Genomic DNA, 18,352 nt, shown 5'->3' on the forward strand with positions numbered 1-18,352 from the left:
AGAGATTTTCTCTTTTCAGTGTGGGATTCTCTGGTATGATTCCATTTACTGGGGGTGAACTGGCCTATGTTTCTGTGATTGAATCTTTGTGTTGTATACTGGGGAAATATATATATATATATATATATATATATATATATATAGTACGTATATTTTGCCAATTCTCTATGTTGCTATTTACTAAATATTTATTGAGCTTTACTTAAATATATATTCTGTTTATAGCTATTTATCTTAATCTTTATTTGTATTAATAAGATGTCGGCAGTTCTTATCTGGTCTGAACACTATGATGAAACATTTAGGAAGAAACATGCAGATCACCAGAGCCCAACTGGATGCCAAATTGGCAAAAATTTCCATTGCCACAGTGTATTTTCCCTGAGTACTGAGGTAAGCTGGGATAAAAGCCACCCAGACACTGAGGAAGGCCAACATGCTGAAAGTAATAAACTGAGCCTCATTAAACCTGTCAGGAAGTTTTCGAGCCAGGAAGGCTACAATGAAACTAATGGTGGCCAGAAGAAACAGATAACCTAGCATGGTCCAGAATGCAATAGGTGATCCCTCATTACACTCAACAATGATGAGTTCAGGATTAGTATTAGTGTTATATTGTTGGAATGGAGAAGCTACGGACAACCAAGTGATGGATAAGATGAATTGTAGCAGGAAACATATAATAATAATCAAGTAGGACACTTGATGAGAGGTCCATTTCCTCAGATTGCTGCCTGGTCTAGTGGCCATAAAAGCAAACACCACCATGATAGTCTTAGCCAAAATGCTTGAGACACACAAAGTGAAGGCCAGGCCAAATAATACCTGACGCAGGAGACATTTCTGGTGATAGGGATAACCTATAAATACTAAAGAACACCAAAAGCAGAAACACAGTGACATTAATAGAAGACAACTTAGAGAGTAATTATTGGCTTTCACTATAGGTGTTTGTCTATACAAGATAAAAAGCCGCAAAATAAGTGCAGGGATAATCGAGGATATTATGCTGATTGTAGCTAAAGTTCCTCCCAGTGCATCATCATAAGAAAGAAACTCCATAGATTTTGGGAGACAACTAGTTTTCTCAGGATTTGGCCACTGATCCCAAGGACACCGTATGCAGGTAATTGAATCTGGAAGAAAGAACATATATGGTACCGTTACACATTACATGTCAATAATGTGTTGAGTGATGTTGAAAGGAAACAGATGAACTGAATTTATAGATACTATAAGGTATAAAAGGTTCATTAACCAATGATTTTTTTGCTCCCATTATAAAGTTTTTGTTCCATGTACAAAAATCAAATTTATTAATTTAGTCAAACAAATTTATCTAGAGTGTGTTTAATTGAAATAATAAATCTGAACAGACTAAGATCAGACCTAGAAGTATTTTTTGTTTGAGAATCTGAGCCTAAATTAGTGCATTATTGTCAATTGACATTGACAATTTTTCATAAGAAATGCCATGAATCTCAGAGGTGTAACTACCTCTGCACATCGACCTAAACAAAATATATTTGAAACACGCCATATTGTCCCACAAATCAAATGTTGGGCCCAATTAATCTGTACAAGGCCAGAAAATGTTAAATTATACATTTCAACAATGTTTGCACATCTAGTGGTAAATGTATCAAGCTGAGAGTTTTCCGGCGGGATTGAAAAACCAATCAGATTCTAGCTATCATGTATTTAGTGCATTCTACAAAATGATAGCTTGAATCTGATTGGTTGCTATAGGCAACATCTCCACTTTTCAAACCTGCCAAAAAACTCTCAGCTTGATACATTTACCCCCTAATGTGTTCTGGTGTGCACAAATCAACATAACTCAGAGTCTCCTGCTCCTTGTCTGTACAGTATTATAGATGAGGCAGAAATACTATATTCTTTGTGCACTCCTGCTTTGTACTACACGCAATGCTATACCGTACTGCATTTATCATTTAGCATTTCACTGATTATAAAGTCTATGACTAAATCTGAGATGATAACAGTTCAGTCATTCAGCCAAGTGTGGAGTTAGTCCAATAACGGTGGTAATCATTTTCCCGATTACCACCATTCCGACATCGAGGAGTACTACACTTAAAATCCAAATGTGGGAAAAAATGTGTCCGCCAGTACATTTTCACATCATCGCGACCTGTATTTCTTTTAATTTAAAGCGGCAATGTCAGGACGCCGCAGGTTTAGTGTTTAAACACTTAACCCAACATTGCCGCTTTAAATTAAAAGTAATACAGGTCGCGGTGACGTGAAAATCTACTGACGGACCCCTGACTAGTCGGAAAAACTTGCGGTTACCATCCTGCTGCGATCGGAGATCTACAGCGTTGGTTTGGAGTTAAGTCTGCTTATATTAAAATCGTTTTTTCCCACATTTGGATTTTAAGTGTAGTACTCCTCGGTGTCAGAATTTTTCCTACCATTAAAGAGTACCCAACCTGTCAAATAATCTATTGAAAATTTTTGAAAATGTTGCTCAGCTCTACAGTATATAGAATACGTATATTGTGAGGAGTAACCAATGCTACAGGCAGAGCAACTATAGGTTGTACAAATGCCATAATATACACTCTAGATGTGAGTTAGTGGAACCAATATTAATTGACTTGGTGAATTCTATCAGTGCTGTCATGGGCAGTATGACATGATTAGCTTACATGATATCTTTATGTTTTTCAGGCTGGTAAACACACTACATTAAGGACCAGGTTAATGTATAAATAAATAAATGAATGTATATTGTATAAACGACTTACATCTCTTGTCGGTAAAATAGTCAATGTTCATGTGTACATCATAATGTAAAGTTAACAACGACTCTTTAAGATAACAATACAATCTATTTAAAATGTCCCATTCAAATGATCATTATAGAAATTTAAGAATAAAGCTTAAATCTCATGTCGTACTGACAGTTACATAAGCAATCCTCAAATGTACATAATACAGTAAATGGTTGCGGAGTTGAGGTGTGTACACAAGCCCTGATATTATTAGGTTGTATAGAAATCATGATACAAAATAGAACAATACTTGGAATGTAGTACAAGGACTCTGGACGATTTCTTTGTGTATCTAAAACAATTTTGATGAATAGATTTACACAATTTTTAAGATAGATCATCTACTGTCACCTCCAGGATTACTTTTCAGTTCCAATGAATCTCTGGACAGTGGTCGAAGTAGAAATTTAAAGATGGTGGTATGGAAATTTAGAAGTGGTAGTATGAAAAATGTAATAGGAATGTAAATTAATGGAATTTGTGAGTGGTACAATGATTTCAGCAGGAGAAGTGGTAGTAGGGCATAGCCAGTGGCGGATCCAGGGGGGGGAGATCGGGGCGATCGCCTCCCCTAGCAGGGGCTTGCTGCCAGCGGCTGCACACTATGTGCAGATCCGTTCAGCAGAGAGAGCTAGGGAGAGAGTCCTGCCCAACTGCTCTGATTGACACAATCAGAGCAACTGGGCAGGACTCTCTCCCTAACTCTCTCTGCTGAACAGATCTGCATATAGTGTGCAGCCGTCAGCAGCCTTAGGTGTCAAAAAGGGGGCGGTGCTAAATCACCGCGGGTACAATTAACTACTGGATCCACCCCTGGGCATAGCACTGTGTAAATCCCCACTTCCACTACTTCCTCTGGGTACATGAGAAAGTCCTTGACTTCAGGGCCATCTTAACAATATTAAGGGCCCCTGGGCAAAGCAGTGCATCAGGGCCCCTATAATATATATATATATATATATATATATATAGGCCCCGATGCACTGCTTTTTTAAATGTACTCGCTCAGTGACCCTTAAAGTTTTTCTTTTGCAGGATTTTATTTTTGCAGGATTATTTATTCTTATTAAGAGCCTTGCCTATGGGGCCCTTTTGCCCGTGGGGCCCCCGGGCACCTGCCCATTGTGCCCAATGGAAGAGATGGCCCTGCTTGACTTACCTGTCTGGTTAGATATTTCTCCTTGTAGACATTGGACACAATCAAAGCAGCAGACAGGTTGTCCTGTTATAGCAGCCTTCCTGAATCCTGGAGGACAGCTCTCACTGCAGACCGAGCGAGGGACCTGGGGATAATATGTCATCTTATTACATTAGTGTTAGTTTTTTTTAATAGACATTTTACTATACATGTCTTGAAGAAAAATCAATAAAAAATAGTCAACAGTGTGGATAGCTCATTAGTGCCTTCTGTTGGGTTATGGGATAACCAGGACACTCTACTTGTTTCACCCAAAGACTGTGCATTTGTATTAAATGAGAGAGGGGTGGACATATATCCTGGCATCCTTGGCCCATCAAGGCTGGCATGTGACTATGCAATAGACAGATAAAACAATACACTACATTTGCTATTAAGCATCAAACAAAATGTCATAATTATTTGCTAAACAGGATACTTAGGAAAATTACATATTAATGGGAGCATGGCCCATCCTAAAGATATGAGCTGTTTAGATAACACTTGAGATTACTGTGTGTATGTAAACAACGGGTTAATGTATATATGTATGTAAGTATGTATGTATGTATGTATGTATGTTGAGCTATGCTTCAGATGCCTGTTTTTATGTCTAGTTTGGATTGTTTATTTATAGATACCCAAGGTCACAGATTACCAGTCAACTACATTTCACAACACAAACCACAGATGCTTTGGCTAAAAACTACAATAGTTGTGGTACCTACAAGGGCAGGCACATTGCTTATAGGCAGAAATACATTGCAACAATACTTTGCGATGTGTCATCAATTGATACCAGACCCATAAGGAAACTATAGTTATAATGTATATTTCCTAGAAATCAGTTTAACACTGATGAAGAGGGAGACACCCTCCTCGTTAGAATTCTATTTTTTAAACCCAGTTTCTTTGGCTTTGAAATATGATATATACAGATCTGTGCTAACTTGGTTTTATTTGGCAGTGGTCAAGTTATTTAACATCTTGAAAGGATACCGAGGAAATGATACATGGACAGCCCATCTTCGGGGGTGAAAGGGGAGAAGCACATGTTCATTCTCACAGTCACTCACTTGCAAACAGGAATTCTAAGGGCAAACATATTTAAACTTTATCTGGAGACCTTGTGTAGATTTCATATGGGCCCAAGTGGGCAGCGGTACATTGTTTGAACATGAGGAAATAGACTGAAATATGATTAATATTATACACTGTTTATTGCTAGTGTTTTGATGGTAAAACTTTAAATGATAGGCGTTACATTGGGACAGCATGGAGAGCTGATATATAGGAGAGATCACATTTTGTTCCCATCCTCAATGTGTGGGACATCCTCTGATTATACTGTTTGTAAGAGCATAGATTATCAATACAATATGATGATGTGTTTAATGGAAAAGGCAAGGAAAATTTAGATTGAGTAAAATGATGTGACTGTGTGTAGATTGTGTTACATATGTAGAAATGTGCAGTGTTTAGATTCTGTGTATCCCTGCATTGTTTTGAGTTCAGACTGTTTTGGAGATTGCAAGTGCTGTATATTGGAACTGTATGGTTATAGCTAATGCAGTTTAGTGTAAATGTATAGCAAATGCGTGTAAATGGATGTTGTGACAGGATGGACCGCCTATGCCACCGTGTCTGTTGTTGCTGGGAATCGGCTAGGCTTACTTTGCCACCGTCCCACTTTCGGTATTCCGAATACGCCTCTCCTGCCACAGTAGGAGGAGCCTGCTGCCACCACTGGGCTCCTTTGTAACTGTCGCTAGTGTTGCTAGTGTACTCCCATGCTGGTACACTTGGGCTGGTACCCCTGACTGCTTACTATGGACCAGGGTGCTGTAGATGGATCACCATGGCACAGGATTACAGCAATATTGAAGTTGTCAAGCAGGGCCTTGAAGCTAAGAGTGATGTTTATTTCGCTCAAGTGCCCTGACAAGGACAGTTCCACTGACTAAAGGTATCAGTGGCTAGGTCAGATGGTACATCAGAATGATACATTACATGCTCAAACAGCTCACCTTTTTACATTTTGGACACAGCCTCAAAGGGTAAGCCAGCCCTCTTGAAGTCTGAGCTATTTTTAGAATCAGGATGTCATGTGTTTACGCAAACATGGATTTACATGCATTGCAAAGGCAACAATATTTACACTTATCTATGAAATTCTAGAAATGCTGTGACGTCCTGCATCTGATTTTCAGACGCAGAAGATTCTTGGGGTGAGTCTTAATTAAACCTTCCTGACTTCAACGTTGGACCTTCACACATCAAAAGATCTAATTAACATATGGGGCCTTTCTTCAGACAGTTCAGAATACACATTCCCACAGAACGTCACAAACCCCAAAAAAGCCATTCCCCTACATCACAATGCACAAAAGACTTCCACCCACAAAGGCTTATTGTATCAGATTACGAGAAAGACAGCCAAGAATTTGGAAAGACAGCTATTCTGCCAGCAGAAGACAATGGAGGGGCAGATAGATTCGGAACAAGCTCTACAGATAGTCAATTTATCTGATAAAACATTAACTAAATCACATATTAAATTATTGAGTTGAGGTTTGCCCTTTTCCCCTACCATGGAATTTGATCATTTCTCTTGGGAAAAAGATTTAGATCTCTTCACAAGAAAACTAAACCTCACCAAGTTCTTTGAAAATAATGAACCATTGCTTTCAACATGTGACATAGACTCGGATAGCCAGGACATGCTGAATGTGGAATTTTGCAATGAATATGCAGATTCTTTAAACATTCTGGAAAAACTCCTGTTGGAGGAAAGAATCACTGATTCTCAGGGTCCACAGTGGAGACCCATTTGCCAAAAAAAATCTTCTTTTTTTCATAAAGATTATATATATCCACAAATTAAATTATGGTGTCACAAGAATTAGATAAATTGAAACTCAAGCCTAGCTATAATAAATTTGACAATCTGACAAGGGATGAGAGGAATGCACTCAAAGATATATGCACATGAAAGGAAGTAATCATTAAATCCTTAGATAAGGGGGGCAATGTGCTGATCTGGCCTACAGCAATGTATAAAACGGAGATGTATAAACAACTGAAGAACACCAGTTGCAATAAACCCCTATTTCAGAATCCAATGGAAGATTTTAAATCCCTGTATGACAGGCTCATTCAGAAAGCTTTTGATGAAGGGGTGATCACTACACCAGAACTCAACTTTTTACGAGTTGATCACCCTAAGGTACAAACTATTTATCTATTACCTAAAATTCATAAAAATGCACGAACACCGCCGGGAAGACCGATACTTTCAGGGATAGGAGGCTTAACTGAGCAGGCTAGCATTTTTGTTGACACTCATTTGAGAGAATACGTTACATCTCTGCCTTCATTTGTTAGGGATACTACAGATATCTTTAAATTATTAGATGGAATCACTTTGGATGAGAACACACGGTTGATTACATGTGACGTAGAGTCTTTGTACACTAGTATCAGGCATGATGTTGGTATCAAGGCAGTAGAGTTCTTCTTACAGAGTAATAACAACCCAAGGATTAGAGCTTTTATTGTAGATCTTCTAAAATTCATTTGGAAGAGGAACTTTGTTGTCTTTGAAAACCAATTTTATTTACAGGTATGGGGCACGCCTGTGCCCCGACCTTTGCGAATCTATATTTGGGTCAATAGGAGAGGGATACTGTCTTCAACAAAGACTTATCCCAATACACGAAATTGATCAAATCCAGAAGACCATCAAAGACGTGTAGAGGAATTAAGTACCAGATTGCTACAACATGGGTACAGTAAAAGATCTATTAAGAGAGCCATTATTTCAACTAGATCAATTTATCGAGTTGATCTTATATATCCTAAAAAGAAAATTGAAACTGATAAAAAAATCAGTTTTATGGGAGATTTTCGCCAACAATGAAAACAAATTCAATCAATCATACAACGACATTGGCCCATACTTATGTCAGATGAAAAATTAGCCAAATCCTTAGGTGAGAAAGCGAAGTTTAGCTGGAGACGGGCACCCAATTTAGGTGATAAACTTGTTGGGAGTCATTTTAATCCAAGAAAACAAACAGTGACCGTAAAAGGCTCACACAAATGTGGATTATGTACAGCATGCTCAGTAATGGTTAAAACCACAGAGATTTATGACAGATATGGCCAACAGCACACTATTAACAACTTTATCAACTGCAATACCAAAGGAGTCATATATGTATTGCAATGTCCTTGTGACAAAATTTATGTAGGAATGACCAGCAGACCCTTGAAACAATGAGTCCTAGAACATATAGGACATATTAGAAATGCTGCTTTGGATAAACAATGTCTTAAACCACTTACTACTGTGCCGCGACATTACTTACAATCCCATGGAGGAAAAACTGAGGATTTACGTGTGTTTGGGGTGGAAAAAATATTGATGGGGGTAAGAGGAGGTGATATCATGAAGGTACTCCTCCAAAAAGAGAGGAGATGGATGTTCCTACTCCATTTCCTCATGCCACATGGATTAAATGAAAATAATAATTATTCCAGTTTTTTATAGATTTATTATATCACCAAATATAAATCTGGACTTTCATATGTCTTGTTGTTAACGAGATATTGATCCAGTCTATTTTACTTACCCTGTTTTTTGGCTGTCGTTGGGATGCTGTGTCGATGAATGTGGTATTTGTAGAATAAATAATACAATTATTATAGATGACCTAATTTTTAGTTATATTTATTATTTTTGATAAATAATCGGTATTATTTATTAATCATTTCTGATTATTAATTTTATCACTAAGAAGTATAATATTCACTATGCACTTTAGTTTTCACATTTTTATAATAAGCACTTTCTCTCTATCTTTCAAATAGAGACCTATAATTAGGTATAATAATTATTCAGGACATAATTATTATTTAATATATATTTTTATAATTATTATTTACTGTTTTTTGTCACTTGTTGCATACTATTTTGCAATTTACACACTCACAAACACCCTTTTGACATTAACATGTCATTGTACACCATACACATATTAAGTAAAACATTTATATATATCTGGTCAACAATATTTTCATGCCTTTCAAATACTTGCACAAGATCAACCATTTATTCTACAATATTCATTCACAACATTTTTAGGACATTTACAATTTAGGAGACGCACTTATCTGACGTGTATATTATGTATGTTCATTTCTCAAACATTATTATAATTTGAGTTATTAAACCTTTTTCTTTATATAAAGTAAAGAGAGAGAGACAGAGAGAGAGAGAGAGAGAGAGAGAGAGAGAGAGAATGGATGCTAAGAAGAGACCTGTCAGTGTGTATCTAACAAAATGCTGATGGGTAAGAATCTTACTAAGCAGAAAATTCAATGTGCTCTTTTGTTGTCCTTGATAATTTCAATTATACCCCATTCATACTGCACCAAAATCCCGGGTTTTTGCCGGGGCGAGCTCAAACGACCCGGGTCTTGGTGCAGTATGAATGGTACAAGTCAAAAATCCCGGGTCTAAAAACCCGGGTCTTCAACCCGGGATTTATCGAGGGGTAATTCCCGGGTCGGACCCGGGTTGCCTGCACTATGAATGGTGCAACCCGGGTTTTTCAACCCGGGTTGCACAGAAAACAAGCTGATTGGCTGTCTGCCTGTCTCTGGAGGATGATGTCATCAGTGGGAGCCCGTGGAAGATTCAAGAAGGAGTTTAGGAGAAATGGTGGATGGTGGAGTGCAGATCAAGCTGAAGCAGAATCGGAGTTTGTTGGAGAAAATTGCTTTTATTTCACTGAAAAAGTGTGTATTCACCACCCACTTTTGCGTCAAAAAACCAGTCACCTTTCAATGACATCACCATTTTTCAGCCAATGAAAACTGCTCTGGTGATGATGCTCACAAATTGCCAGGGCACAGACTTGTGCAGTATGAATGGGGTCAACCCGGGAAATTCCCGGGTCCGAGGTGCAGTATGAATGGTGTTTCTGAGCTGGGACGCTCCGAGCCCCTGCAAAAACCCGGCTTGAAAAACCCGGGATATTGCCGGGGCCGCAGTATGAAAGCAGTATTAGAAGATAGCTGCATACCCCTTTACCCTCTACTTACATTCAGGGCTATTCACATAGATGGTTAGCAGATAAATATATAATGAAGAATTTTTCTGCACAGATGGACAGGAGATTCATTTGATGTCTCACCTGTTGACTTCTCATAGGCCACAGCAAAAGACTTGAGTTGATGGTCAGAGCTTGGTCAGGAATTGCTGTAGGACTATAATTGCCAATCTTAATGTGCTTCACAGTCCCTTCCAGACTCAGTTGCCAGTTCACAATGCTATAGACTACTGGAGTAAATCTGACTTTCCTGATATAGTGTGTGAGCTTTGAAGAGGTGGAGAGGAAGAAAATAATTTATTGACAGTAATAGTAGTATATTTTACATTTACTTAATTTTCCACAAATGGTTCTTGTCCCACAATATGAATATAAACTAAATAGATCAAAACAAGAAGTCACAATCTTGATAAAGTGCACGGTCACATTGCCATATAAACAAAGCCAAAAGTGTTTTCACATTACTTTACTTCAAATAAATGAGGCACTCTGATTTTTAAGAACATTCTGTAGAACGAAATTAGCTCAGTCGTTACTAAGCTAAAGAAGCTAAATTTTACACAATTATGCACCACACAGACATAAATAGTACATATGCACATACAGGACATACAAGTCCAACTGAACGGTGCAAAAAGCACTTTTAGCCCAGGATCCGTCTCCATCTGCATTCATACTGAGTTGTATCTCCCTCTTGCACCTTTCTGCGCTTAGAGAGGTGGATCGGGGAAGTTGGTGGCCGAGCCTAGCAATGTATGGTATAATGAGTTGGAAGAAGCCGCAGGTCGGTCTCCAGCAGACGTATCTTTTGAGGGCGCTTTCTGCTGGTGCAACAGACGTTGCAGTATTAAAATAAGAATAAAAAAAAATTACATTTGAAAAACAATGTGCACCCCCAAAAGAAAGAAGCATAATGTTTTGTTTTTTTACGTTCATTTATTTATTCAGTAATCTGCTCTACAGGGCTGCTGTGACTGATACATTTAAGTGTACCATGCACACCAGCCCATAAGGCTGATAAAGAGGTGTGTCTGCTAGTTCACAATACCATAGCCTGCAGGTGTGAATCTGACTTTCTTAATATAGCAGGTGAGCTGTTGACAGGAATGGAAGAATACTTTAAATGTACTTAATGTTTTACAAATGGTCCTTGTTCCACAATATGGATTAAAACTAAATAGATCACAACAAGAGGTTAACATAAAGTGCACAATCACATTGCCATAGAAACAAAGCCAAAAGTGGTTTCACCTTTTTTTTTGTTTCAAGTAAATGAGTCACCGGAATGTAATTTTTAAGAATATTCTGTAGAGTGAAATTTGCTCAGTTGTTACTAAACTGAAGATGGAACATTTCATACAACTGCCAAACATAAATAGTACATATGAACAAGCAGTATTTATATGAGATTTGGGGGCCAATTAAGAAATTTATGAATTTGTGCCCGTTAAGTATCATCTGTCATCGCAATGGGAATTTACTATAAAAGTCAAGTTGATGACTCATTTATGGTCTCAAATGCGCAGTTGCCATTTGCGTTAAAAAGTGCAGGAAAGAGCAGTAAGGCTGTTGGAGATGTATCCAAAGATCCCTCTCCAGCAATGCTCTTCCCATCGGATTGAATGGCTAGAGCCATCATCAGATGACGCTAGCCATCGTGGTGAAGATCCGAAAGCTTTTCGGTACGTAATAAAATTACTCACACTGCATTCCCTATTGAATATTATGGGGACTGCTGTATTATGCGGTACTATGCCTAATGCAGGAGATATTTCCAAAAACTCCTGCATTAGGATTTTCTTAAATTATCATTTTACTTAAAAGGCAGATTCCGCATGAGTAGGCTCCTTAATCATATTGTACTCTAAAATGTAGACATTATATTACCTGCCATGATTTGAAGTTCCAAATGTCTGCACAGGTTCCATGAGAAAATGGGCCTTCACCCTCCTTGCAGCTTTTCAGGTCTTCCAAAGCTTTAGCCAAAACATTTATAGAATCATATGTATAATAAGTATATCTGAAGCTGCTGATGTAGGTGGAGCTGTTCTTGACATTATCTAAACTTTCTTCTCCTGTGCATTCTTTTACTGGGGTCTCCGAAGAACCAGTAAGGTTTTTCCCATAATTAAATTTGCAATTGAAAACTTTCTCCCAATACAAGTTCACCCAGCTCTCCCCCATAGACTCAGAGGGATGTATCTTGCTGAGGAACTGACTTAATCCTGGGACCACATAATTGTTACCAGCTAAACCAAGAGAGCCAGTTAAGACCTGAAAATAATTGTTTATTGATAATAAGGTGGACTTGGACCAACCTGCATTTCCAATAAAAATCCTCCCTATGATGTTCTGTTTCAACATTTCATTCACAACAGGAATAAAATCAGCATCAAAGCAGAATACAACAACAACCTTAGCTGTTGACTCTTTAATAACCTTGACTATCTGTGGAGCATTGCGATTTGGTTGACCTAGACGAATGTATTCAGTAAAAGCTACACATGCTCCAGCCTTGATTATCTCTTCTTTAATTGGCTGAATTCCTAGCAGACCATAATCATTGTCCACAGCTACAAGACCAATCCAGGTCCAACCAAAGCTCAAAACAAGCTGAGCCAGTCCCACAGACTGCAATTTATCACTTGGAACAGCCCTGAAGAAAGATGGAAACATTTTCTGGTTACTCAGTAGAGAAACACTTGAACTTGGACTGATCTGAAAGTAAGAACAGTGACAATAAACTTATGATGAAGAGAGAATGATACATTTATACAGAAGGTAAGTTTAAATGCTTGTCGCTTGGTAATGTCAGACATACTTTCCTCTTTTATTGGTACCACACTTCCATAATCAAGTGAGTAATTACACTCACTTATAACTATAAAATCCAAATACATACTTGAAAACATAATTTCCGGGATTTTTTTTGCAAAACTTGCTCTACATATAGATAGTTCTCCTTCATTTTCTCTAGTGCCATTTTCTCAACAAGACAATGTAATTGAAAGTCCACATTCTGAAAAATTAATAGGCCAGAATTTAGCTATGTGATGGAGTTAGATAACCATATAGAGAATCAGTCCCCTGGGAAACTTTGTCCAATCTAGGGGTAAAGGAAACTACCCAGGCTTGCAGCAGAGGTGATCCCCAAGAAGGGGTGCAATCACTCTGATGTTAGATTTTGCACTGGCCAATCATATGTCACGAGCACTGCGCTAGCCACAGTGGCTCGAGTTTATCCAGATTGCTCTGGCAGACAGGATGTCACTTCTGGCTCTTCACGTCGCAGCCTTTGCCAGGGAAAACAAGACCCCTCTCACACTGCCACTGCATCCTGGCTAGTAACATTTAGCCAATATGCGTGGCTGTAATTTAATTAACAGTCAAAGGTCATTAAATGGACAGTGCTATGAATTAATAGAGTTAGACATTTTTGAAAATAAATAGACAAAAGTGGCCTGTACCCATATACAAATCTTCAAAGACTACGCACACAATAATTTTTTTAATGGCCAGAGCATTCATCGGTAGCCAAGAGTAAGGCTTTCTTAGCTTTGTTTTACTTATATGCTCTGTACTGTAATGCTGCCTTGCTGAATCAAACCAGGGGACTTCTATATATTTATGGGAAGGGAGGGCTGAATAATTATTGCCCCGGGGTAAAGTTGACTGCCCGAGACTTGCAGAGGAGGTGGTGGTCCCCAAGACCCATGTATATAAATATGGAATGTATATAAATAATATTTATATGTTCTATTAATGTAGTGTAAGAAATATGTAAAACAAACAGTTCAGATAGGCCAATGATTGCTCTTCCACACATGTAAGTATGTATAATACTCACACTGATGCAGATTTAGTTGTCCAAAAGTTTTCTTGACAATGAAATTGAAAGTCCACATTCTGAGAAATTAAGAGAACAGAATTTAACACTGGCAAAGAATGCATATATAGATCGAGATGTGATGGCTGATGATTTACGCTATGTGATGGAGTTAAAGAACCATATAGACAGGTTCATTATTTTTGGAATTGAATGGGAGATAGCAAATGCACTGATATCAGATTTACAAAAGCCTTCATTATGAAGACAGTGGACAACTACAGATAGCGGCATTAATAAACATTTAAAAGATTATGAGCGGGCACAATGTTATATGATGCAAGTCAAGATGGCATTTGTGGATGGATCACTTATTAATAAGTTATTGCATAAATGTATTTAAAGGAAACAGCGCAGGGCGCTTATTTATATCATTGCAACTGTACTGATTTTATTATATTGTGTGGCACTTTGTATAGGAAATGCATTCATTTCTGAAGTATTGCTTTGTAACTTCTTAGGTAGAATGTCATGATTGGATTTGTATAACATTTCTAAAGAAAGTCCCTCATGTTAATTAGACCTTTTCATCTCAATGGCCAACACGGCTGTTTAGCCTGTATACAAAGCACGGGCCGCTGCTTCTCTGTCTGTGTGGCTTGCTATCCTGCATCTCAGGTCCTGTCCGAATAATGCACACAGCAGGTTTATGGAATATAGCAGATTAGTGTATTTTTTGTTAACTTTGCATTGCATTTTGGGAAACATATTGCATTGTGATACAAAAAATCACTCAGACGTGTTGGGGCTGGGGAGGATCAGGGAGCGGCGTTACCCCCTGCTGACATGTGTGTCAGAATGTGTTTAAAAAGAACACTGGTTTGTACTAAAATTGATCATTCCATCTGTACCTTTCTGGATGTCACTAGTACCTTCAACTTGTGGCTGTAATTGTGCTTATTAGGAATACTTGAGCTATTAAAGATCAATTGCTTCAAGAACCTGCTTTGACAACTACTTACCCCGCTGTAATTCCTGTGACCTGAAGATTAGATCCAAATCTAATCCGTTCTCCGGCTGTTCTCCGGTTGGGCCCAGCTTTCTCGTACCAATGCTTTGCCCTCCACCTGAAGCTCTGGCCAGTGTGATAGGCAAGGGTCGAACCAACCACAGCATCCTTGATCTACAGGAAGAAGTCAGGGGTACCAACCCAAGTGTACCAGCAATGGGGTACCCTAGCAGTGACAATTACCCTGAAGGATGCGGTTCTGGATGCCGCTAAGGAGTCCAGTGGTGGAAACAGCTTAAGCCCCTTTTACTACAGTTAGAGGTCGGATTTGATATAATGAAAAGGGGACTGTGGCAAGGCAAGCCCAGCCAGACCCCAGCAATACAACAGACATGGGGGTATAGGCGGTCCATCCTGTCACAGCATTGTTCTTGTAGTGAGATAGATCTGTGCTGTAATGCTGCTCTTCTGAATCAAACCAGGGGACACGTAAATGCTTGTAAGTAGGGCTGAAGAATCATTCCCTCGGGGAATCTTCATCCAACCCTGGGGAAATGGGGATTGAGCAAGACTTGCAGCAGAGGTGGTCCCCAAGAATGTGTGTAGGCACTCTGGCGCCAGGGCAACCAGGACGTTGCGTGCGTGCCTGTAATTCAATTATTGCTGCCTTCTGAGCGGATGTGAGGGGTGTGCTCTTGGTCGAATTTCTTCTATATTTTGTGCTACCGGTTGCTGCTCATAAGCTTTTACCACGTTAACTTCTGGAGGCATCCGAGTACCTGTGATTGTATCCAACTCTATGGGAAAGGCGGCTGCTATAGGTGATCACCTCTGTAAGGAAACGGGCATGGTGCATGGAACCAGAGTTACAACTCCTTATTGTAATCCATACCCAGACTGTACTTGTAGTTCTGTTGCTCTCAAGTACATGTGATTTAAATGTAACATCTGTAACATTGAGTGAATTAAGGTACCATTGGTCCTTCTGTTTGCTCCCTATTGTCCACTAGTGAGCACTACAGACAGCCAGGAGTCGGACCCAGCATGGGTCACCTGGGGGAAGACACCTGAGGGAGGTAAGGGAGGGGGCTGGATATGGTGAGAGGCCCACCAATCGAGACCTTTTGCACCTCCCCTGGGCAGACAGTTTCCATGGTGGAATTATGAAGTGAAAAAAGACGCTATCCAGAGAGCTGGGATGAGAGTGACTGACTTTAGCCAAGAGGTAATGGTCTGCCAGAGATTCACTGTGGAACATATTTTACTGGATTTATTTTAACTGATTTCCTCACTTCTTGGACCTGCTATTGTTAAGGGTGTCGTGTGGTATTTAATCCTGTTCTGCCGAATAAATCTTCTATTTCTTATAATACTGTGTCTGAGTGATTTTGGAACCACGCATCCTCGAAAACTCTTCTGTTAGTTCTAAAAGCTTAGGACAGTTAGTAGGAAGCCACAACATCATAAAGGATTATATTCTGGGACCAGTGGTGTAATGGCAATTTGCCTTTTCACTGTTTGATTTTGCTGTTAGTTGTAAGATGACTCGCATTTGTCAGACGTCGTCTCTGCAGTGATACTAGGTGCAGGAGACGCCCGTCTGCCTCTACTCGACAACGCGTCCCATTGCCTAGCAATGGGACACTTCCTTGCTTTCTTGTGCATGCTGTGCGTGCGCATGTGCAGAAAACGTTGTGTCCTGTTACTAGGCAACGGGGTGCTTCTCTCTCACCTATCGGCGGTCAGCGTGTCTGACCGTCGAAATCCTGCCACCCTATCAGGTTTCAACTTGTTATAATAATAGGAACCTCTGGCACCACTAGGGTGCCAGAGTATTGGTTCACTACCTTCTCCAGCACTTGTGGTTCCTGTCTCCTGCATGATTATTGGATCTGACTCAGCTTATTCCTTCTATTAGTCTCCCGGATCACGATTTAGTACCTCATTGCTGTTCAGTTCTGACTTCTGTCTTGCTCTGACTATTCTTTGGATCTTCCCCTTGTACTGTTCTGCCTGGCTAGTTCTGACCTGGATTGTTTGACTACGCTTGTCAACTCGCGTCACTATGCTGTTTCGGAGAACTGCGACCTGCGCACCCTCTTGCAACGAAGTACAAACTCCACTGCGGGGGTCCCTGGTAAATACCGTGAGTGCGTTAGACTCCGCACCTCCCTGATCAGTTGTGCTAATATCAGCAAATTCCATTTTGTGACAGCATTGCTCTCACCACTATCATTTTTCTTTAAATAAAATATGTGACCTGTTTCCAAATTTATATTAGTGTCTGTGTGGTTATTTTTTTATTCAATTACAATAATAGTAAGTCTGAACATGCAAAGGAGGTTTGGGTGCAATGAAAGGGAGATATCAAATGCAATGATGGCAAAGTTACAAAACCCTTCATTAAGACAGCTCGCTGCAGACTTTGGCCAAGAATTGGTGAAAATTGGGACAGATGTGAAGAAAATAGACTGGAAGTAACTGGATATAATTGTTAATGCTATAAATAGTAATATTGGAGCAAAAACAGCTCAAAATTACATGATTTTGCAAATTTTTCACAATTTTTAAGTAAATCCAGATCCAAAACCTTTTACGATTTTTTGGCAAACCTGTCACAAAACCAAAGCATGAACACATTTCAGAACCAAAACCACATCCAAAACCAAAACACGGGGGTCAGCGCACATCTTTACTTATAACACAAATTTATGGTAGTGTGGTTACAGGTGAATGGACAGAGGCCCAGTGCTCCCAAATTTTATACCATGGGGGCTTCTGGTCTACAACTTGCTCATTGCCATCTACCTTACAAATAAGAATACATTTAGATTAAAAAAAAGGTTTTTTTTTATCATTATCCCCTTTATATTAAGTAACAAGTAAATCCTAATATGTGCCAATATATCCAGCATGCCACTTAATGTGTGCAAATGTATTCTATGTACCCCTAATGTGTATACCTGTATGCCAAACACAGCCTTACATCTATATAAATGTTTACAATATACCAAATTTAATTTACTATGTCTTGTCTTTATTAACACATTTATCAGTTTGTTTTTAATTTGACACCCTTTAATCCCTTAAATCTGTGTGAAGTACAGCTGGAGCTAGATATAACAATGGTTAAAAAAAACTGGTTAAAGAGCTACAAGTGCTTTGAACTAGCAATTTTTCCACCCTTTAGAACACTGGGGGCTAGATTTACTAAACTGCGGGTTTGAAAAATTGGGGATGTTGCCCATAGCAACCAATCAGATTATAGCATTCATTTATATAGTACCTTCTACAAAATGAAAGCTAGCATCTGATTGGTTGCTATAGGCAACATCCCCACTTTTTCAAACCCGCAGTTTAGAAAATCTAGCCCCCGGATTCTATTTTGAAGTGGTCCATCTGGTTATTTTTGTGCCATGTTAT

At 39.1% G+C, this 18,352-nt stretch overlaps 1 protein-coding gene across 1 annotated transcript in view; it reads right to left on the minus strand.

Moving 5' to 3' along the window:
- Window positions 1-234: 234 nt before the first annotated feature.
- LOC142150559 (extracellular calcium-sensing receptor-like) overlaps window positions 235-18,352 on the minus strand; it is a 37,786-nt gene continuing 19,668 nt past the window's right edge. Inside the window, exons 4-6 of the mRNA XM_075205758.1 lie at window positions 11,982-12,812; window positions 3,961-4,084; window positions 235-1,136 (exon numbers count right to left, since the gene is read on the minus strand). Coding sequence (XP_075061859.1) covers window positions 235-1,136; window positions 3,961-4,084; window positions 11,982-12,812 — 1,857 coding nt within the window. The remainder of the gene's footprint in view (window positions 1,137-3,960; window positions 4,085-11,981; window positions 12,813-18,352) is intronic.

Source organism: Mixophyes fleayi, chromosome 4 (genome assembly GCF_038048845.1).
Source record: "Mixophyes fleayi isolate aMixFle1 chromosome 4, aMixFle1.hap1, whole genome shotgun sequence".
In the NCBI taxonomy this organism is placed as follows: domain Eukaryota; kingdom Metazoa; phylum Chordata; class Amphibia; order Anura; family Limnodynastidae; genus Mixophyes; species Mixophyes fleayi.